General features: G+C 41.6%; 1 protein-coding gene across 1 annotated transcript in view; it reads right to left on the minus strand.

Annotated features, from left to right (window-relative positions):
* samd11 (sterile alpha motif domain containing 11) overlaps nucleotides 1–19,390 on the minus strand; it is a 66,107-nt gene extending 46,717 nt beyond the window's left edge. The window contains exons 1-3 of the mRNA XM_063015297.1: nucleotides 18,617–19,390; nucleotides 14,542–14,633; nucleotides 1,257–1,432 (exon numbers count right to left, since the gene is read on the minus strand). Of these exons, the coding sequence (XP_062871367.1) occupies nucleotides 1,257–1,432; nucleotides 14,542–14,633; nucleotides 18,617–19,037 (689 nt within the window). The 5' untranslated portion in view covers nucleotides 19,038–19,390. The remainder of the gene's footprint in view (nucleotides 1–1,256; nucleotides 1,433–14,541; nucleotides 14,634–18,616) is intronic.
* Nucleotides 19,391–21,409: the final 2,019 nt, after the last annotated feature.

Here is a 21,409-nt window from a genome sequence, read left to right on the forward strand (position 1 = left end):
TCTCTGTGATTATGACCATGGATTGTGCCTTCTCTGCACCCGTATAAACTGGGCTAGCAGTACTGAATCAGTTAAAAACTACACTGAATAGTGTTCGTATGCCAAGGTTGGGAAGGTCTCCAAGGTTTGCCCATAGGAGATTTGTCCTGGCTGACAAATGTAAGCCAAACACCAAACTGGTCTACCATAATTCAAAGCTGCTGGTTACACTGTCCACAGGCAAACAAGCGAGAGTTTTGCAGCGGGGCATTTTTCTTGCTTGGCATGCCATGCTGATGTAAAGCTGGCCTAACGGTGAACCAAAACACCCATGTCACCCAAAGCTTGTTAAATAATTTAAGCTAAAGATAAAACTAACTGGTTATATTAGTTATCTTTTATCCATACTGCTCATCCTAACCATGTTCAGTTTTCAAAAGAGGTAAGGGGCGACACTGTGACCCAATACAGTCATCAATCTGAAACAGGTTTTTAACATTCCCATCTGTCGTATAGGGCGGCAGGTGGCATGAACTACAGTATGAGCCACAAATGACCAACAGCGTTGATTCTTTTAATCAGCACCTCAAGGGCAGTCTCTGCGCCTCATTAGGCAGTACTACGTTCACGGCAGCTGTAAACATTTGTCAGCTGCTGCTCTTTGTTTCTCTAAGAAGCTGTCATGCCAGGCACTTCTATATGCGGACCCCACAAAAGAATCCAGTCGCTGGAGTGGTAGTTGCACAGCATCTCCCTTTTTTTTTTAGAGGCTGCCAGTTTTACTGAGGTCCCTCTTTCATTTTTTTCCTAGTACTTGGGTTGTCACATGGTGGTGAATCAAGTAGCTGGCATTTTGGTGACAACCTGGTTCTTATTCTTTTCTTATCACTTCTTTCCTCTCTTTGTGTCAGGTTGTCAACTTGGTTAAGTATCCTTTAATTGGGTTCACTTCTTCCATACTAGCAGGTGCACAGCTGATCCAAGCGCCTCCGTGTTAAAGCGTACTAAACCTCAACACATAGATCTGTGGAAATTTGTGCTATTTGGGCAGCTGCATACTGCTATACCCATATCGTCTCCACTGCTCACACATACAAGGTGAGAAGTCCATATGTTTATTTCTGTGTGTGGTCTGTTCATACCTATTTAAAGTCCCAATGTGTGTGTGTGTGTGTGTTGGGGGGAATGTAAGGCCTACTTAGATATCTCTATAAAGATCATGAGAAAAGATAGAAGGTGCAATGCGGGTGTTAAAATGAACAAGCACTAAAACGTACCTCTTTCTCATGGCACTGTAGTGAAGATCTTCTTCTTGTTTGATGTCTGCATGGTCAACACTGAACCTTTCACCTCCCTCGCTTTCGTCACTGCTGAAGACTGAGACCAGCTCCTTCTTGGGCACGCGGGTTGGCGGTAGAGGGATGGTGCGCTTCTCTGCCAGACGCCCACGGTTCTGCAGGAGCACACAGAAGGCATTTTCGCTGAGACACGAGGAACAGGCCCGGGCATCCTCTATATTCCCACACTTACTAGGTTTACCAAGGTGCCCAAAAGCAGCCAAACCGGTATGTGGTAGCACTATTTAACAGATTAAGCAGCCAATTCAAGAGAATTCAGATTACTCATGATGGATTAATAGATGTGAGTTCAATAAACTATAAAAATTCTGATAAATAAATAAATAAACTTATGCTAAAATGCACAGAGAGGGTAGCTGAGCCTCTATGAGGATTGAAAAAATGTTAGAGAAAAAGACCTGATACCCACTCCGTCTTTTCCACCATCTCTCTCACACATCTAAGCGATAGAAAGATAAAAAAGCCGTCCTGAGGGGTTTAGTGTGAAGCTGGCTGACCTTTACTGTGACCCTTACTGAGCCTGAGCGCCTCTCCTCGTGCGGACGATGAGCGAGAGGAGGGGCGGGAGGAAAAAGAAATAGAGAAGGCCTGTCCAGAGTTATAATATATATTCGGACAGGCCTTTGAACGTCCCTGTGCCATGTGAACAGTCTGGATGTGACCGAGTATGTGGGTATGCGTACACGCGAGCGTCTTGGCTCTGTCAAAGTCTGGCTAGCCCTGCAGCTATTCCTATCTCCACACGCGAGGCCAGCTTACACACACACACACCAGGCGTCCCACAAGGACGGCAGTGTGAGTGGCATGCTGGGGCAGGGGGTGGGGAGACTAGCCAAGAGGCAAACAGGTGCAGGCCCTCCGGATTCTCTCAGGTGGCATACGTTAAAAGAGAGAGAGAAAAAAGCCAGGACGATGAAAAAATCCCTGCGGATGAGCACGTCGCATAGTTCTATACTGTGTTTTTCACACGTTTGTGCACCGAAAGCACATTTGCTTCAGTTTTCACAGACTAAGATGGAACTGGGAGTAATGTTCAGAGCGGGTGTATAGGGGCTGGTGGCTTTTCTGAAAACGTACCTTCAAAAAACATATCCTTTTGCTTTTCTCTACTGCATGAGAGCTTTTAGGGTGGCACGGTGGCTTAATCAATAGTACTTGATTTCCAGGTGGAGCGGTCCGAGTTAATTCTGTGTGGAGTTTGCATGTTCTCCCTGTGGCCGCAGGGGTTTCCTCCAGTAACTCCGGTTTCCTCCCACAGTCCAAAGACATTTAGCTAGGTGAACTGGAGCTACTACAATGTCAATACTGCTCTAGGTGTGAATGTGTGTCTGTTCACTCTAGGATGGGCTGGCGACCTGTTTGGGGTGTTTCCTACCTTTCACCTGGTAAATTGTACCCAGCGTGACCCTGAATAAAATAAGTCGTTGGTAAAAACAGACTATGAATGAATGACAGCTACCAATATAGGCTGATATAGGCTATAGACACTTGGAGGAGAGCATTAACCTCACCTATAATACACAAGCTAACAAAAGAAAAGTTTGTAATTGACTAACGCTGCATTGCGCAATAATACAAAATCAAATCTGTCCATACTGTTAGTCTGTTGATCAGTATGTCTGTCTGTCAGTGATGCTTTATTAGTTGCATCTTAAAATTAGGTGGTTGGTAGAGAAAGCACGTGTTAGCCCTCATGCTTCAACATGGGTAGTTTTAATATGATGAGGTAGGAATTAACAACACTTGATTTAAAAGCACAAAGCAGCAACACTGTGTGGGCAGACAAGGTTTTAAGGGGCCTCTTCCTGCCCCCACATCCCCCTGGAAAGCCCCTGCTCGCCCCCCGGCTCCTGTTCAGCACAACTGACGCAGCCTTCCGGCACAGTGTTTCCGGCAACACTTCCGCACACGGTAGGGTGTTCCAAAACATTAAAACCTGAAATACCGGGCTGAAGCATACACATACACCCACACAGATGCACGCACATCTGCGGTCAGGTGACTCTGAAGGGTGGAAAAATTTACCAAGGTAAAATTTCCTATAAGCAGCACTTCTACGATTGCGCGAACCCACCGGCATTTACCCCGAAGTGCGAGAAGCTCTGTTTGCACTGGAACATATGCACCCACTCGTACACACCCTGGAAGACACGTCCGTGTTCGTATAAGCTCGAGAAAATATATTTATAGACTCCAGCGATGTAGATGAAAGTTGGAAGGCAGCATTGTGCTCTAGCTATACACAAAAGAATAAAAATGAAGGCTGTAGTAGACTATAAGGCCAAACGTTTGTGCGTGATCGACAGCCGAACATCAGCTCTAACAAAAGCCTCAACTCTTTTTTAAAAGCCTTTCACTATATTTTTAAGCATGACTACAAGGACGTGCTTCCATCAAGCCTGACGTTGATGTTTCAGTCTGGTTTGCTTTCCAATTTATCCTAAAAGTGTTGAATGGGTCGAAGCAAGCACTCTATATGATTCAGTCAAGACCTTCTACAGCAAACCTGGCCAACCATTTTCTTTAATGGCTACCATAAAACTATAAGCAAACAATTCTATAGAATGCTATAGCATTAAGATTTTCCAACACTGGAACTAAGGATGGGCAAAAAACATCAAAAAGCCCATTATTTTTTCTCCTTCAATATTACAGGTGCACTATGGTCAGCCAACAAACTCAGATTCATCTGTCAGTATCTTCAGATAGTGAATCGTGATACAATAATCCATTTGACACTGTAAATGTATTTTATTTTCATACTTTCTGCTATTTACGAGTGATAAATAAGCTTAGCTTGCTAACATCCAACAAAGAACTGGTTGGTAAGGACGCCAGATCGCCAGCTAACCTGAAAACTTGGCATTTTAGAGCTACATTTAACCTCAAAATACACTTTGGCCATTTCTATGATTCAAAATCATAGCTAAACTACCAGCCTCACCACAATGGTTGAGTATTTTTATCTCAAATCTTCTAATCCAAGTGTGGTCCTGGCAAGCAGCTAGCACTATGTCGAGTGACACGAGTGACATCACACTTTGCCCTAGGTGTCCGCTCTAGAGTCTAATGGTTAATGCATAGCACTGAGAATGATGAACTTAGGCTAGTGTGTAGCTCCTCAGCAGTGAAACCCAATGGAATCCATCAAGCTCCTGACGAACATTGCTTGCGCTGGCAATGCTTTCAGAAGCAGTTTAGCACCTAGTAGTAGTGCTGCAAGTGTTGGATAAGAAGTATAAAACCTAAACCTATTATAAATAAATCTTACTTTTAATATTTACTATATGGCCGAACGTCTGTGGACAGCTAACCATGAGATTGTTCAGGTCAAAAGAGGATTTTTAAGGTCAGGCACTTCAGTTGGACAGGAAGGCAGTATCAATTCATCTTAAACGTGGTCATGGGGTTTAGGTCAGGGCTTTGTGGAGGTCACTGTTTCTCCACACCAAACTCGCCAAGCCAAAAGAAAGCCAAACTGTGACAAATAACCCAAAAGAGTGACAAATAAGCTTACCTTGCTAACATCCAATGAAGAACTGGTTGGTACAGATGGCAGATCGCCAACTAACCTTAAGATTTGGCATTTAAGGCCTACATTTAACCTCAAAATAAACATGGACCATTGCTATGATTCAAAATTATAGCTAAATTGCCAGCTGCACCACAATGGCAAAATGGCTTAAGAAGTGGTAGCAGTGGTAGCCTAGTAAGTAGAGCTTTGGGCTATCAATCGAAAGGTTGAGAGTTCGAATTCCCAGCTCTAAGCAAGGCCCTTAACCCTCTCGGCTCCAGGGATGCCGTACAATGGCTGACCCCAGCTTTGACCCAAGCGTTCAAGTGAGCTGGGAAATGCGAAAAATATGTATTTCGTTGTACTGTACACATGTATATGTATATTTAACAAATAAAGGCCTTCTATTCTATTCCATTTTTATCTCAAATGGTCACAAATTTGGAAGCATATTTATTTGTTTATTTTATATAATTATTTTTATATCTGTTAGTAAAGGCTGTGGCTGAAACACCTGAAGTCGGTAATTAGAAGAGGTGTGTGTCTATATACTGTTTTCCTCGGCGCTGGCAGAGACGAAGTGCTTTCCAGCGGCGAGGCTCAAAGTTTTTCCTCAGCTGTTCGGAATTTATTTTGCTCAGACTAAAAAATGATATTATTAGGATATTATTTTGAAAAAAAGGCACGAGACGATATTTTTTGGTGCACAATTTCTAGAAAGGTGTGCCGCTACGCCACTGAGGGACTCTGTGTGTTCTTTTTCCTGCACACACACCTTTTTCCTTCTACACATGAGCACACACACACAATCACACGTATCGTGGTAGCAGCCCGTGACATTCCTGCAGCTGCGGCGTGCTCGCGTACACCCCCTCTTCCTCCCCCTGCCGCTCTCCCTGGGGGAAGAATGCCTAATGAGTCACGCGTCTGTCTGCCGTAACCTCCACTTTTGTGTGTGTGTGTGTGTGTGAGCCACAGCGGCGCTGTGTGAGAGTGTGGAGGCGGGCTGGCGGGATGGCGGGCAGACTTGGCGCGAGCTTTGGGACGGGGAAGCGGCGGGGGGAAGAGGGGGGAGGAGGGAGGAGGGAAGGAAGAGAGACGAAAGGAAAGAGGACCGTTCTGGGCTGGCGGCACTCGCTGCACCTAGTTTTAACCGCTGAAACGCCGGAGAGAGAAAAAAAAAAACCGCAGACCTCGTGTGTTTAATCTGTGGGCCCTCAGCTAACACCCCTGTCCGAAAACAAACCCACTTTTGTTTCCCGGAAAAAAAACAGACGACAATGGCAGGAACTTATTACGCTCCACATGTAAAGTAACAGCACTAGCTGGACAGAATAATGATATGCTATTATTATCAGCGTATTTTAGGATCCCCTTAACTCAAAAATATCTTAAATGGCTAAACGTTTATGTTGTAGGTGGCCTTTAGGGTCAGATTACGTATTTAGGACAAAAAAACAAACAAAGGTGGGTTAATGTTTCAGAGTAAAACACCGTCACGGCATGTTTGTGTATGCAAAAGTACTCTGCATCTGTTGCTGTGGGATTTGCAGCAATTTGCAAATAAAACGTGTAAAAAATTTGCAACTGAACCTAAACACAGCTCGTATTTGTTGAAATTTAACTTGCAAGTTTGTGTAGTTATGGTTAATAGCTTAATAGCTTTGCTAGTTCAGCCTCTAAATGGGTGGTTGTTTGTGTTGCTACATAGTAGATCCAAATAAGAAGAGCTAAACTGCAGTTCTGTGACTAAATTACTCCAGGAAACGGGATTTGACACTAAATGTATATTGTGCTTTCTGCTATTTAGGAGTGATAAATAAGCTTAGCTTGCTAACATCCAACGAAGAACTGGCTGGTAAGTATGTTAGGTCGCCGGCTAACCTCAAACTTGGCATTCGAGAGCTACATTTAACCTCAAAATACACTTTGACCATTGCTATGATTCAAAATTATAGCTAAACTACCAGCTCCACCACAATGGCTGACTATTTTTATATCAAATCTTTCATTCAAAGTCCTGTGAACCAACGCTGCAAGTATTTGGCAGACGGCGAGCACGACAGCTTAAGAGTGACATCACACTTTAAGTTCCATTGTTTCTAGCCAATTATATTTGATATTGAAAGTATTAGAAGATGCTACTACCCAGTCTGTTGTCGTTATGCTCATATTACCTATATAAAAGGATGGTTAAGCTAACGTTTGGCAGGTTTGCCTACTATAAAATAAATCGCAGAGAATAACACAACGTAAATCGGGAGTTCAATACTGAAAACTCCAATATGCATTTAAGATTAGCTGACCAGCCTATAAAGTCCAGCATTAACTGATGTTTAAAGGTTCGGCAACTATTAAATCACAAAGTTTATAGCAAAAAAATGAGGCTGTGACACCAAAATCCAACTAGTATATACAAATCTGAGATGAGCTATTAGCTAACCTGGTTTTAAGTATATAAGATATGTACTATTTTATAAGCAAACAAGTATAGCGTCAGAGCTAGGTCTTCATGCAGCCTTTGGAAAAACAACAGAACACTGTGGAATTGCAGACACCCCCCTCCTTTCCCCACCCTGGCCTGTTTCGGTCCAGTGGAGCACTCTCCCATGCTGGGAGGTCAGCGGCGGCGCAGCCATGCGTGCCAGCCGCTTTCCTCCTGTGTTTGGATAGACCCACTAAGACAGCCGTGGGAGAGAATTATGGACGAGTAACGACTTCGGAACAGCTCCCAGAAAGCCAACAAACAGGAGCAGAGAGAGACGTACACGCTGCATTTCAATTAAAACCAAGCAAGCAGGACGTGCCGCTGCACAAAACAAACATTAGAAAGAATAATTAGCGGACGCCGGATGTGCTACGCTGCAAGCTAAAAAGTTGATGGGAAACTGATTCTGATGTCTCCAAGACGCTTCAGTTGGAGGAAGTTACAGGAACACGGACATTTTGGTGTCTGTCTCACTGGCCAGCGTTATAAGTAAAAGGTAGCCCCAATGAGCATCACGTTTAGCGTTGAACAATGAAGCCTAATGAAGGCATATCATAAGAATTAAATAAATAATAATTAAAAAACCTGGGCTTTCCTGAAGATTAGTATAGGCTACTAAAAGGCACTACAAAGGCACTTCTGACTAAGCATAAACTAGGCTTTTCTAGCAGGTAAGCTCAGTGATAGTGACAATTAGCCTCGAATGCTGTGAGGTTACATCAGCCAGTTAATTCTGATTAATTTTAATGATTTCTGGCAAATTGCAAACACACATAAACAAAAACAAATTTGACATGACAGAAGGAGACACAAATTTAATGGAACTATTGTCATTTCGGCATAGACAAAGGAGGCTACTTAATTCTGCCATCAAATGTGTCCAAATAGCTGAATTCAAATTTTGAAAGCAAAAATAATAGTCATGATCGCTGAAAGAAAACTCAAATCCACATTCATCTGACGTTCCATCATTTTGGCCCCAGCTGAGCATAAGCCTCTAGATTGTTTTTACTAATATCACAGCACACGGGCGCTTGTTAGCGTTAGATGCGCCGTGGCTGTTATTACACTCTACGGTACGGTAAATGTGGGCACCGTGCCAAACGAGACGAGCAGTTAGAGGCGCCGCTGACGCCTCTGGAGGTTTTCTGGCGCGTTTTGTAGGTGCGTTAATTCACTAACGTTACAGACCGCAGGGCAGACTCGCTCGCTGGTGGCCTGAGGAGGGATCCTGCCGTTGCCATAGCAGCATAGCCTCAGCTCCATGTGGGGGATACAAACACTGGCACACAGACGAGCGTACGACGCAGACACGCTCGCTCACACCGGCGGTTTCTCTAACCCCCTGCAGTGAGGGAGCCGCTGTGAGACTGAGTGGCGTCAGCCACCGTTCCTGCCCGTACTCAGCCCTGCAGCTCTGCTCCGTCAAATGAGTCGCGCTGCCTAGATAAAGCTCACCTAGATAAAGAGCTCAGTCTGTACGGCTAAAACAAGGCTGCACTATTAGACTAGTTTAGTTACATATTTGCACTCAAACTGCCATCAAGTGCTCTCAATCTGGAAATCTTTAGCCAGTTATTAACAAATTAACAGGTTAGTAGTTTTTTTGTTATGCATCCACCATAACATATATACCAAGCCTATTCAGTGTACACTGGTTCCTGTTTTGCTTTTGTTCCATATAGTCATGCTACGTCAAAACATAAGCAGCCAACCTGACCTCATGCAAAAATTTGGGAAAATTCTAATGAGAGAGGCAAAAGCGGTTGGGCTTCAGAGGATTTTATACGAATTATGTTGCTAGCCCCAGCAAAACCCTAACCTTGAACATTAATGGATTTATTTACATTTATCCATGCAGATTATTAGGAATTTGCAGTCATGACACCATGAATTAAAAAAAATAAGGATAAGGAAAATCTAGGGGCAGATGGAACACCATTAATTGTCATATATACATCAACATGTACATACCAATGAATTTCCTTATTTGCGTACTACTGAACTACATTCAGAGCATAGGGGCAGGTGAGAGGGTTAAGGGCCTTGGTGAGGGGCCCAACAGTGGCTGTGATGCTATCTCAGGTCACTGTAGGTTAACAGATGGAGTAAAAACTGTATAACATAAAGCCAACTATGAGATCCTTAATAGCTTGCTTGTAGTGGTACAATTAACACATAATTAACTTTAAGCTCATTTATTATTAAAAAATCATCCCAATCACTGATGTCAGTAAACCTTTGGCCATCTTAGACCAGTCACAATTATAGTTAAGATTAATTATAGTCACTTTCATTCAAAGTGACTTACAGTTGTGGCCATATATGATACAAGCCATTGAGGATCTTGCTCAGGAAGTCAAACCAGTGACCCTCTGATCACTAGTCCAGTACTTTAACCACTGACCAGAGAAGAACCCAGAGAAACTCACATAAACAAAGAAAGAACATGACTACAGGCAAACTTTAAACCCAGATCCCAGGATCTGATGGATCTCCACCCTCTATCGCTGAGCTTTTAACTACATACATAAGATATTAGAGTCCAGCCAACTTCAACATGGGATATAAAGACAGAGCTGAGATTATTCGATTAATAAGAGTTGCTTTTGTTTCATATTAAGGGCTTTTGAGATCTCACCACAACCCCACTTCCTCCACTTTTAGCTTAATAATTTTGTCTGCTCCGCTAAGTATCGCACTCTGATACGTTTTATATATATTGGTTCTCTTTGTCAGTTTGTATTTTAATGTATTTGATAGATTCCCTCACGCTATTGTTGGACAATTAAAAAAGTACAGCAAGCGCTGAAACTTTTAGACCCTAACTTGTTAGTATTAAATACCATGAAAATAACCACTGAACTGACCCCCAACTCCAGTCAGCCTTATCCACAGCCTCCAGCAAGCCTGCCTTGCTTTCTCAATCCAGGATGCAGTGGTGGTGGGGGGGGGCTGATTCGAAGAGATATTTACGAGCTGGAGGAGAGTGCAATTTCCTGCCGGCCTCCGCTAGTTCCGCTGAAAAAACAGAGCGGAGGAAGCACATTTCTCCAGGGAGACAACAGCCAGAACGGCTTGCCGGCTCCGGCTCTTAAAGGGGCCCATGCGCTCCCGGATCACATTAAAACACAAACAATGTTGAGTTCTATGAATTCTGTATAGAAAATTGATAGGAAAGTTATAAAGGTAGGATTAAACTGGTTTGGGGTTCCCAGTTAGCCTTAGTGGGTAAATAATGAATAATTTCATTATGAGGCGCCAATGGTATGTTTTACTATAAAGTTTTTTTAAGAAGGGAAAACATTTTTCAATCCGCCCTGTTAGGAAGTGTAAGCGATTATAAATCAGTTCCACCTGCTTTGGTGAAACTGAAAGTGACAACAGGTGCACTTGAGAGGCAACTGCTAGAAAACCATCAAAAAGGGAGTGGTTTTGTAGGTGGTGGCCACAGACAGTTCTTCACTTCTTATCCTTCCTAACTGATTCATTTCTAGTTTCACGTGGTCCAGCTCCTCCAGGATGGCACATTCATATGTCATCGCAACAGGGTTACCTGTGTCTCTCAAAGAGATTGATGGCTCTAGATGCTACAATTTGGTCCATTTGGACACTTAAGCTAGAGTCTGTCTGAACAAACATTACAGCGCAGATGCTGTATGGGACATTTTTTTTACATGGCTTATGTCCGTTTGTCCCTACCTGTAGGGATGGAAAATTTGAGTCATGACAAGAGCTGTCTTTTATTCAGGATGACTCTGTCTCCCCCCAAACCATGGCGGATCCCACAAAGGTTTATTGCGTATAAAAATAATGTCAATCATCACCAAAGCTTTCAGAATTACTAGATCCCATGGAAACACCAGCTATGGGGAAAGCATTTGGAGAAATAATGTTCCATTTCTAGTCTCTAGTAGAGTTTCGGATACTTGTAGAATGTGTTTTGAGAAGCGTTCTAGCTAGTCTGATGATTTGTATATTAGAAAATACAGCTTTTACCACCTCATCTTAAAATTCAGAACTCAAATATTAGCAATCCCGCTGCCTGATGGGTTTATGACTTCAAAGGCGCAAAGTAAAGACTCCAAAATATACGTGTTTAATATATGTCTGTGTGAATGTTTGTTGTGTATGTGTGTGTAGGGGCGAGAGTAATAGTGAGACAGCAGGAGAGAGAGAGTGTCTATGTGTGTGTGCATGCACATAGAGCCGGGCTTGTTATCTCACCGAGAGCGACAGTGTGTGCCTTGCCCTTAAGGCGTGTGTGTGTGTGTGTGTGTGTGTGCGTGCGTGTGTACAGAGACAGTCGAGGCAAGCCAGACGCCCTGCCCTCCGCGTCCACACCTCTCCCTCTCACAAACCGATGTCACGCTTACGGGAAGAAGGAGTGGTGAGAGCTGAACAAACGTTTTGCGGGGGCCTTCCACAACTCCACAGCAAGTAGTACTGCTAGCTACAGAGCGTCTCCCATAAACTACACACTGTGTTATTATCATTATTATCATTATTATTATCACTGTTATTATTACATTATTATTGCTGGCAGGTATATCACAGTCAGGTCCAAAGTTATTGACACCCTTAATAAAGGTTATGAAGAAATGTTTTCGTGGTTGATTAGCTGAATCGCACACTGTGTTATTATTATTATTATTATTATTATTGCTGGCAAGTATAACACAGTCAGGTCCAGAATGATTGACACCCTCAATAAAGACAGTTAAAAAGGTATAAAGAAATGTTTTTGTGGTTGATTAGCTTTAACATACACTGAAACTATAATTAAAGGAAAATACCCTTAAGGAAAACTAACTTTTTAACAATTGTTATGATGTCACAATTACGTTTAGGAATTCTTCATTTAGGGCGGTGGGTAGCACTGTCGCCTCACAGTAAGAAGGTCCTGGGTTTGATCCCCAGGCTGGGCGGTCCGGGTCCTTTCTGTGTGAAGTTTGCATGTTCTCCTCGTGTCTGCGTGGGTTCCCTCCGGAGCTCCGACCAAAGTATTTAGCCACAGACAAATCACTTTTTTACTGGTCCACACTGAGTCAGGTGATTTTCTTAAGAGGTAGCAAACTGCATGTCAGTGATTTGCCACAACCGAACTGAAAACCTAGTGCCATATAGACTCTCATTAATTCAATTATTAATTCATGCATTCCAGAACAATTTGTTTAAGGTTAATGTTTAATAAATGGTCCAACACATGACCTTAATGACTTCTAATTCAAGTAAACAGTGTTCTGTATTGTTTGTGGGGGACCAAATCTAGGGGGCAGGGGACGGGTTTGGTCCTGCCATGGTAAAACATTACTGCCATATCAACAACTTATCTGAATATTGGGATGAACATGTGCTGTTCAATGTATACTGTGATTACGGCCTTGCTTTCAGTTATTGATCAGAGTAACATAATGGGCCGACAAGGTCAGACCTGGCTTTAGGATAATAAATTTGAAAAGTTAGAATCTACTAAGCTGAAATTAATATAACGACAGTATTGAAATATAAAGTTTACCAAGAGCAATTTTCTACAAATTCGTCTTTATCTGTATCTGACAGACATTTAAATGATTATTTAAACGATTAAGCCAATTGATTTAAGCATTATTTGTGAAAGTTAGCAAAACAACACTGGGTCAAACGTTTCCTCTGAGATACAGAATAATCAAACTAATCAGACCAAAGCAATTATCAGACAGAATCTTTGGCCTCAAGTCCATAAAATCATAATCCATGCCCCCCCCCCCCTCCCGTATATAGCTATAGATAATATCAAGGCACCGCACGGCTCGACGTTTATCAGCAGCTCTGGGTGAAATGCGCATCACACGTTTACCTGCATCGCTCAAACACCTCCATCTTATCTATAGCGCATTTGCCTTGCGTGCAGCGCAGCCAGTAATCACCCGTAGCCACGCTCAGTCGCTCAGTAAACCTCTTACACCCTTCCCTGTAGATTAACCGTTAGGGGTGATGACAGATGTGCTCGCTTCAGATAAAAATGCGGCACCTGTGTGGACAGATTCCGCCGCCTTCCAAGCAGCCAGTCACCCCCACACCCACATCCACACCCACATGCGTCTGCCCATATACACAACAACACACACACACACATATACACACATCAACACTATCTACCCTCATACACACACCAACACACATCCACTTACATACACACATCAACAAACGCAGCCACAACAATTGCTAACAGGTGTAATAAATCAATTACATAAGTGATTATAAATTATACATTGCTTCCAACTTGGCAGCAACAGTTCAGGGAAGGCCCTTTCTTGTTCCAGCATGCCGTTGTGCACAAAGCTTCATGTCTTTTCATGACCTTAGTCCTACTGAACAGCTTTAGAATGAACTGAATCATAGACTGAGGCTTTCTTGACCAACATCAGTGCCCAACCATACAAATGAATGGGCACAAATTCCCACAGACATTCTTCAATGTCTTGTGTAGCCCTTACAGAAAAGTGGCTGTTGTTATAGCCAAAAAGATCACATAGAGGTCACTCTATTTTAATACCATTTAACGACAACAAGCATATCCAACACACTCATGGTCAGGTGTCCAGATACTTTTGGCAATATAGTGTATATTGAGGACAAGAAATTAGCCATTGATAAATCAGCTTAAGCAAAAACAATACAAAAGTAAAATTAAATATAGCTCTAATTTAAGTACAGGTAGCTAATGCTATCTCAGACAAGACTAATGACCAATATGTTCCTTCTCCTCAATACCAGGAGAAGCCAAAAGTATTTGTACTATAGTCAATCAATCAAACAATTAGAAAGGATGTCATGCCGTATAACATTATAGAACTTTCTACACCATCAAATGAGTAACTTAACTTTCCGAAAGTATATTTTGACCCAGCAAATAAACTTAAAAAGGAACTAAAATTTCTAATCATTAAGTCCCAACCGAAAACACACGCCATACACATTTCTGTAAACCTTTGATTTTCATTTCCACATCGCTAAATGAAGAAATAATCTTAAACAGGAACTCTCAAACTCTCTACAAACATTACCGCACTATTACAGTAACTGTTAATTTCCCTTACAGTCACTATGCACTTTGGCACACGTCATCATTTTCTCAATTAAAAATTCTCCAAAATAAAACCGTTCTACAACAATCGACAATGAAATCAGCAAAAAAGTTAAGGGTCGTATGAACTTACTACTGGAGATGAAATCCGACAACCGGGGCAGTCACAGATTGGAGGATGCACCTGTAAGATTCCTTTGGACATAAGCGTCTTCAGACTTTTGCCTGTAGAAAAGACAATACAGAGCACTGTTAGACTTGCAGAAAAGGAGGCAAACTAACACGCATGATAAGCGTAGACAGAAGTGCATTCTTACTAACCGCCCTGTTACAGTGTCCTGACAGGTCAAATAAGTGCCATTACTTCAATTAAGTCCCCAAACCATGCCAGTGTATTAAGCATGTATTTACAAAATGATGTAAAAGTGTAATGTCCTGGTTAAACCTCCTGAACACAATAAAAAAGTACTGTAAACAAAGGGCAGAAGCTCATGAAAACCACTCTTCCAAGTGTCTTCTACTCCATGATTATCTTTACTGCTGACAAATACAAACATGACATACGTCTTTTCAATGGCTGGCATCTCAAGATACTATAGGTACATAGTTTTACTCACAAGAGCCAAAATGTTACCCCATGCACCGGTGAGTGACCAGGACCGGTGAGTGGTGAGTGACAAGCAAATTGAGACAAACTTGTTACCAAGATCTTTATGCTTCAGAGTCACAATGAATATGTTATTCTAGTTGGTGTTAGCTTCATAACCCCTCATACTTTGGTCATAATCTTTTCAAACACTTCCCTCTGGTAAGAAGCTGAGGACTAATCTAACCAAAACCACTTGCCACAAACTCAGTTTCTTCCCGACTATAATCAGCCTTATAAACATGACCCTAGACCCTTACTAATTAACTTATATGGATCATAATTATATTGCACATTTTTGATTGATTACACTGCAGTTCTGTATATTATGTATTTTTCTTACATATTTTTTCTGTAGTATTTTAAAAAAATAAAAATAAAAATGACTGATTCTAGTTCTGAAAACCCAAATACTCCAGCGTTAGACTAAAGGAGCCCAATGTTACACCAAAACCTTATCCCAAAACTTATGTGATCTTTAGCATGATGCTGATTGGTGGTCATGGGCAAACACTTGTTCTCATGCAAAAGCACTCATTTCTCTATTCTCATTTTAACTATCTGGAGTTAAACTTCATGAAGTTCATGAAGCTAGGACACATAGCTAGACCATGTTAGCCCTAAACAAGGCACAAAACAAGTCAGAGACCAGATAATGTGTCTATATACGCAAAGTTTTAAGTTGTAAGAGATTTTGAAGAATGTGTTTAATCAAACATACACAAAATCAACACTTTACATTAATCTACGTTCTCTGTTCTGCAAACTAAAAGTACATGAAAGGCAGCATACAGAGCTGTAACTTCCTCCACTTATATTGAGGTCAAGCGTTCATCCAATACTTTGGTTTAAAATCTAAAGTTTTCCTGAACACACCTCAACATACTGCTTTAGAAATCAAAACAATTTAGAAATTCAATCACAAAAATAGAACTACATTAACTATATGAAGCCCAGTATGTAGTGGAACACAGTGTAAGTTCTAACAGTGTGTACTATATTAGCTGTCTCCTGAATTCAGTAGCTCACAGTGCTACCTTAAATACTGGATGAAGATGCTACCTTAAATACTGGACAAAGATAACTTAAGTAAACACAAAATGCTTTTTTTAATTATGATTTCATTTGTTGAAAAGAAAATGCTGTTGAGGCCTACCTGGCTCTACGTCAAACAGTACTTGCCTCCTTTGCTAATAAATTAACCAGTTAAACAAATTCAATTGGCAATTGGGTTTAATTTCACTAGCCAAACCCAAGACCTGTTGAACCTGAACATTACAAAAACAGAACTTGTCTGACAATGTAAAGCAAACTTGAAAGTCTCAAAAAGCAGCACAGATTTCCATGCCATGTTTTAAAGAGATGCAAAATGAAGTAATCGAAATCTACCAGTTTGGAAGGGGTTACAAAGCCATTGATATAGCTTCAGGACTTCAGGAAACCACAGTGAGAGCCATTATCTTCGAGGAGAAAACACGGATGAGTGGAGAACCTTCCCAGGAGTGGTCTGCATCCCAGAGTTTCATCCAGGAGGTCTCAGAAGAACCCAGACAAACATCTAAAGAACTGCAGGCCACATGTCTCAGTTAAGGTCAACGTACACATTTCCACAATAAGAAGGACCCCCAAATATTTTGGAATAATATTCTGTCTATCTAACAGTGCAGTCCAAATTTGACATCATGTTGATGGTGGCGTGATGGTTTGGGGCTGAACCTAGACCATCTGTCATAACTGATGTAGCCATAAATTCTGCTCAATATCTGAAATCCTAAAATTAAACATCTGCACGTTAGTTTGTCACCTGAAGCTCAAGTGCAATTGGGTTATGACAATGATCCGAAGCACACAAGCAAATCGGTCCCCAAGATGGTCATGTAAACTAAGAGTCGAAACAGTCATTACCACTTAAACAGCACTAAAATAATGAAACAACACACGAAGAGGTGTCATTAATGTCCAGACGAGTTGCAGATGCATGTATAACTTATAGAATTACAACTAAAGCTCTAGAAAATTAAGCCATTAGAAAGAAACTAGAATTTTACCCAGTAATGGTAAGAGCAAGCCACTGACAGACACAAAGTCTAAGAGAAATACTCTGAAATCATTACAGCAATTGTTTCATCCCTAGTGTTAAACAATTATTTAAGCAAGTGCAAAAATATTCCTACCTCGTACAGAAGTGGTTAAACTTACAAACCCTAAGAATCCGTTCTGAACACAATATGATTCAATATAATACGCACAGCATGCGGACCAAGTGTTTCTTAATTCTAAAAACTTCCAAAATACTATACGAACTGTGCTATTCCGACTGGAGAGCCAGAGGAATGCCAAGGACAAGCATCCTGGTCTCTATGTAAACTCTATTCTTATGCTAGGTAAAGTCTTAAAACGTATGTGAACCCAAACAGAACCAAGAACAGAATAAAATACTGCGCGTATATTCAGAAGTACTCGGACGCATCTCTGTGCGGTCTCCCGACCACTGACAAACTGGAACTGACATTACACATCTAATCCGATTACATGTTCCAAACATATATTGACCTGCAATTCTGTTAAATGGCTTCCAACGCAGCCCCTAAACACTGATAAACCCAAAGCTGCTTAATTTTAATTTAAGTTTAAAATGTGCAAACGCAGGTGTCCACCCTGCTCGTCTTACGCAACGTTTGCTATTCCGATTCCAGATGTTTCCCAATTACGCACAGTGTTCTTCCAAAAAGAGGAGCATGGGAAGAGTCAGCTGAGCGTGTCCTGGTAAAGTGTCAGCACAGTGCTGTACATCAAGTACCCATTTACTTCTAAAGAAGTAAAAATAAATAATAAATGACTAGTGTCTACTAATCGTTTCCATCCCTACATTTAAAATGCATAAACAAGTGTGAAAAATAAAAATAAAAGACTTACTTTAAACACGAGCAACTATTAAAGTATCCAACATTAGATCCCAATGTTTCTTATTACGGTTCCAGTTCCAAATTACGCACGGTGTTACTCCGAGCGAAGAGACTGTCAAGAGCCAGCTAGCGTCAGAGTAAACGTAGTATACTGAACGGAGTAACTATTTACCAGTAACGCTCCAAACGCTTAATATGTGCTTATAGAATGAATATTTAGGTGTTTGTCATGCTACTATTTCAGTATCCACCCTGTGCACCAAATATACTTTCCACCTGTGATTTCTGGCTGTTATTTCCAAAATACGCACGGTATTGTTCCATATAGGGGAGCAAAGCGAAGTGAGTCTGGTCTTATGCTGAAACAAGTAGCCTTTACTCTCGACAATGTGTTTAACATTATATAAACTTAATATCGTTGTCTAAAGTTATTACTTAATCTTTAGGAGTTCTAAGATCACAGTATCCACCATGCGCAATAAATAACGTTTCTTATTCCGATTCCATTTGTTTCCCGTTTACGCACGGTTGTTTGTCCAAACGAACAGCAAAGCAAGAAGTCAACTAAAAGAACCCCTCGTTATTAAAGAAAAGTACAAAGAAGCAAGCATTGCGCACATTTCAAACATATTTCAGAATTACTGGACTGGACTCACCTTTGTGGCGTATACTGCGCTTCCAGTCCTTGGCGGTCTCCCTGCCGCTGACGAACTGAAACTCGTTGGGGGTAAGCCACTCACCACGGTGTTTAATAGAAGGACCCTTGCTGCCCTGGCACAGTTTGTTAATATACAACAGAGCCTTGTTTTCGCCGCACTCCACCTCGATGCAGGGCTCTCCGTTATCGAAAAACGGCTGAAAATCCGGGATGGATGAGAACCTCTCCAGCATCAGGTCGTCGGCGTGCCGGTGCAGGTAGGCGCGCGGATGGGTGAAGAGGTGGTCGTAGGGCGGCGGAGGATGAGGGGTCACCACCGGGATGGCAGCCGTGTTTAAAGGAGCCAGGTATTCCGGCTGCGCGAACGCACCAAGTGCCATATCTTCTCCGTCCAGACGCTCCTTTTTGACGGCAGGCATGTTACCGACTGAGAGCGCGTTGCGCCGCTGTACTTCTGATAGGCGCAAGTTGCGCGTTCTCTTTTGTTTGTATTTCTTTCTGAGTTGACGTGGTTGTCGGCTCAGTCCAGACTCTGTAGTGTATTTTGTATTTTGCGCTGTATTTAGCACTCGCTCCGGCGCTGCGCTGCTCCGCTGTTCACCGCGCTGGTTGCGTGACGCGCGTCTGCCCACCACTTCACTTCTACACCACTAACACTGAGAGGCCGCCTGCCATACCCACAGCACACTGACCTCCACCATGCTTCATTCATTCTAACTGCTCTTGGATCTCATCTGTAGTGTTTTCTACCACCACAACTTTATTTAGTGTCTCTATCCAATATGCGCACAGATACCAGACCGCATTCTCACTCCAAGTGTCTATCCTGACCTTATATCAGGTGTTATAACAATTCTAAAGATTCGTAACAGGGAGTAAAATCAACAACACTTCTTATATTTCGTCACTTATTTCCAATCCATGCAACAAAATGTCTACCAAGTAAGAAAACGACTTCAAGCCTCAGTAAGCAGGTACGCTTTACTCAAACCGAACAAGCTTTGCATTCTCCGCTTCTCCGTCTAACTTGGCCCATTTAAACAGAGGAGGTTGTCCCGGCGCGAAAAAGCCAAGGGGGTTCTCGACGGACGGTCCTCATTTGCCATTCCCTTTAGCAAACTTCTGTTTTGACTGTTTCCCTTCATTAAAACACACTACATTGTTATAAATATGTGGACTCCTGAACATCAGCTTGTTGGATATTCTATACCAAAACCATGTACGTTAATGTGGATTTCCCGCGCCCTTTGTGGCTATAACATTCTACTCCATTCTACTCTTCTGGGACGGTTTTTATAATTTTGTACCAATTTCGTAAAAACAGCAGTTGTGTGATATGAAAGCCTTGCTCAATGTTTACAATCTAATTCATCCCACTGTTTAATACTTATTTATTTATTTATTTAAATGTATTACATTCTTCACCCAATTTTCAGTGACCTTATTGTATAGACAAAAAGCCAAAATAGAAAAAACGAAAATATCGATATTCGCGGACAGGACACAATGGACCAGGCTTTTAACTTGTGTATTTCCTCACGTTAAGCAGGCAGAAGTTTCTCCACAAGGGGGAGCTTCAGGCACTGTGTGTGCACAAGACCAGTCAGTAAAAACACCGTCTTTCTTGCGTCAAAATCATATCAAACCCAACTTAAAATCAAGACAAAATTTTGATAGATTTATAAATAGCACAATAATCCTGATATGGATAATATGGAGTCACCGCCCTTTGCCTCAGCATCCATTCTTCTGGGACGGCTTTTCAAAATTTGTAGCAATTCCGTTAAAACAGCAACTCTGTGATATGGTATGGATGTTTACCCCAAACCATTGTCACAATGGAAACTTGGTGGAAACAAATAAATTGATGTCTTAGAATAGCAATAGCAGTTGGACTGGCTGAAACACTTAAATTCATTAATTATATAATAGTTTAAAAATATAATAATCCTGACCCAACCTTTAAATTAGTTTATAATGCAAAGGTGGCATGGTATACACTTAGGTAGTTTAAATGATGGTGTGTCCATGAAAAAAAACAATAATTCATTACTTTTCTTTTTTCTACAGCTAGCTACAAATAAATCATAAGCTATAGTTAAAGTGCTACATTTCCTACAAAATTAGTGACGTTTTTATTCCCAAATTAGTACCAGGATTAAAATTGATAGGGACTGCAGCTATACCCAACCTTCTCTCAATGCTAGGAAAAGTTATGAATGCTTCAGGTTGACAAAGCTAATCAGGTCTGGGGAGACACTCGGACCCGGATCTTATCAGTGGTGGGCTAGCATAGTAGACCGCCGCCACCTGAGCGCCTGACATTACCACATGTACATATAAAATTTGCCCAGCATGAAGTGCGTCTGGTTATCAAATCTGACAACATGGTGAATGTAACTAGCCTATGTAACACAGATCTGCAATGCTAGAAGTGGTACTCTTAAAAAAAAAGTTATGCTTTTGAGTTTAGGAGAACTCGTCTAACCGATTTCCTGTTAGTCATACTGCACTCTGAAAGATATTTGAAGATACAAAACAAATATGACGTGGCTAAGACTAGTGGTTGGTTTGTTACCAGCCTACCAATGCTTTTAAGATCTGAAATTAATCTGTGTTCATGATACCGTTCAATAATTCCACCTGTAAGATTCTCTTATTTAATATTTCACAACATATTCAGACTTTAACTCCTTTTCTAGCATCAGTTTCTGTTATTCTGTCTCACAGAATGAAGCATATTGACGTTACAGACACGACGCGACTTATCAGACTCAGGAAGTTAACATGA

This window comes from Trichomycterus rosablanca, chromosome 19 (assembly GCF_030014385.1).
Source record: "Trichomycterus rosablanca isolate fTriRos1 chromosome 19, fTriRos1.hap1, whole genome shotgun sequence".
NCBI lineage: Eukaryota > Metazoa > Chordata > Actinopteri > Siluriformes > Trichomycteridae > Trichomycterus > Trichomycterus rosablanca.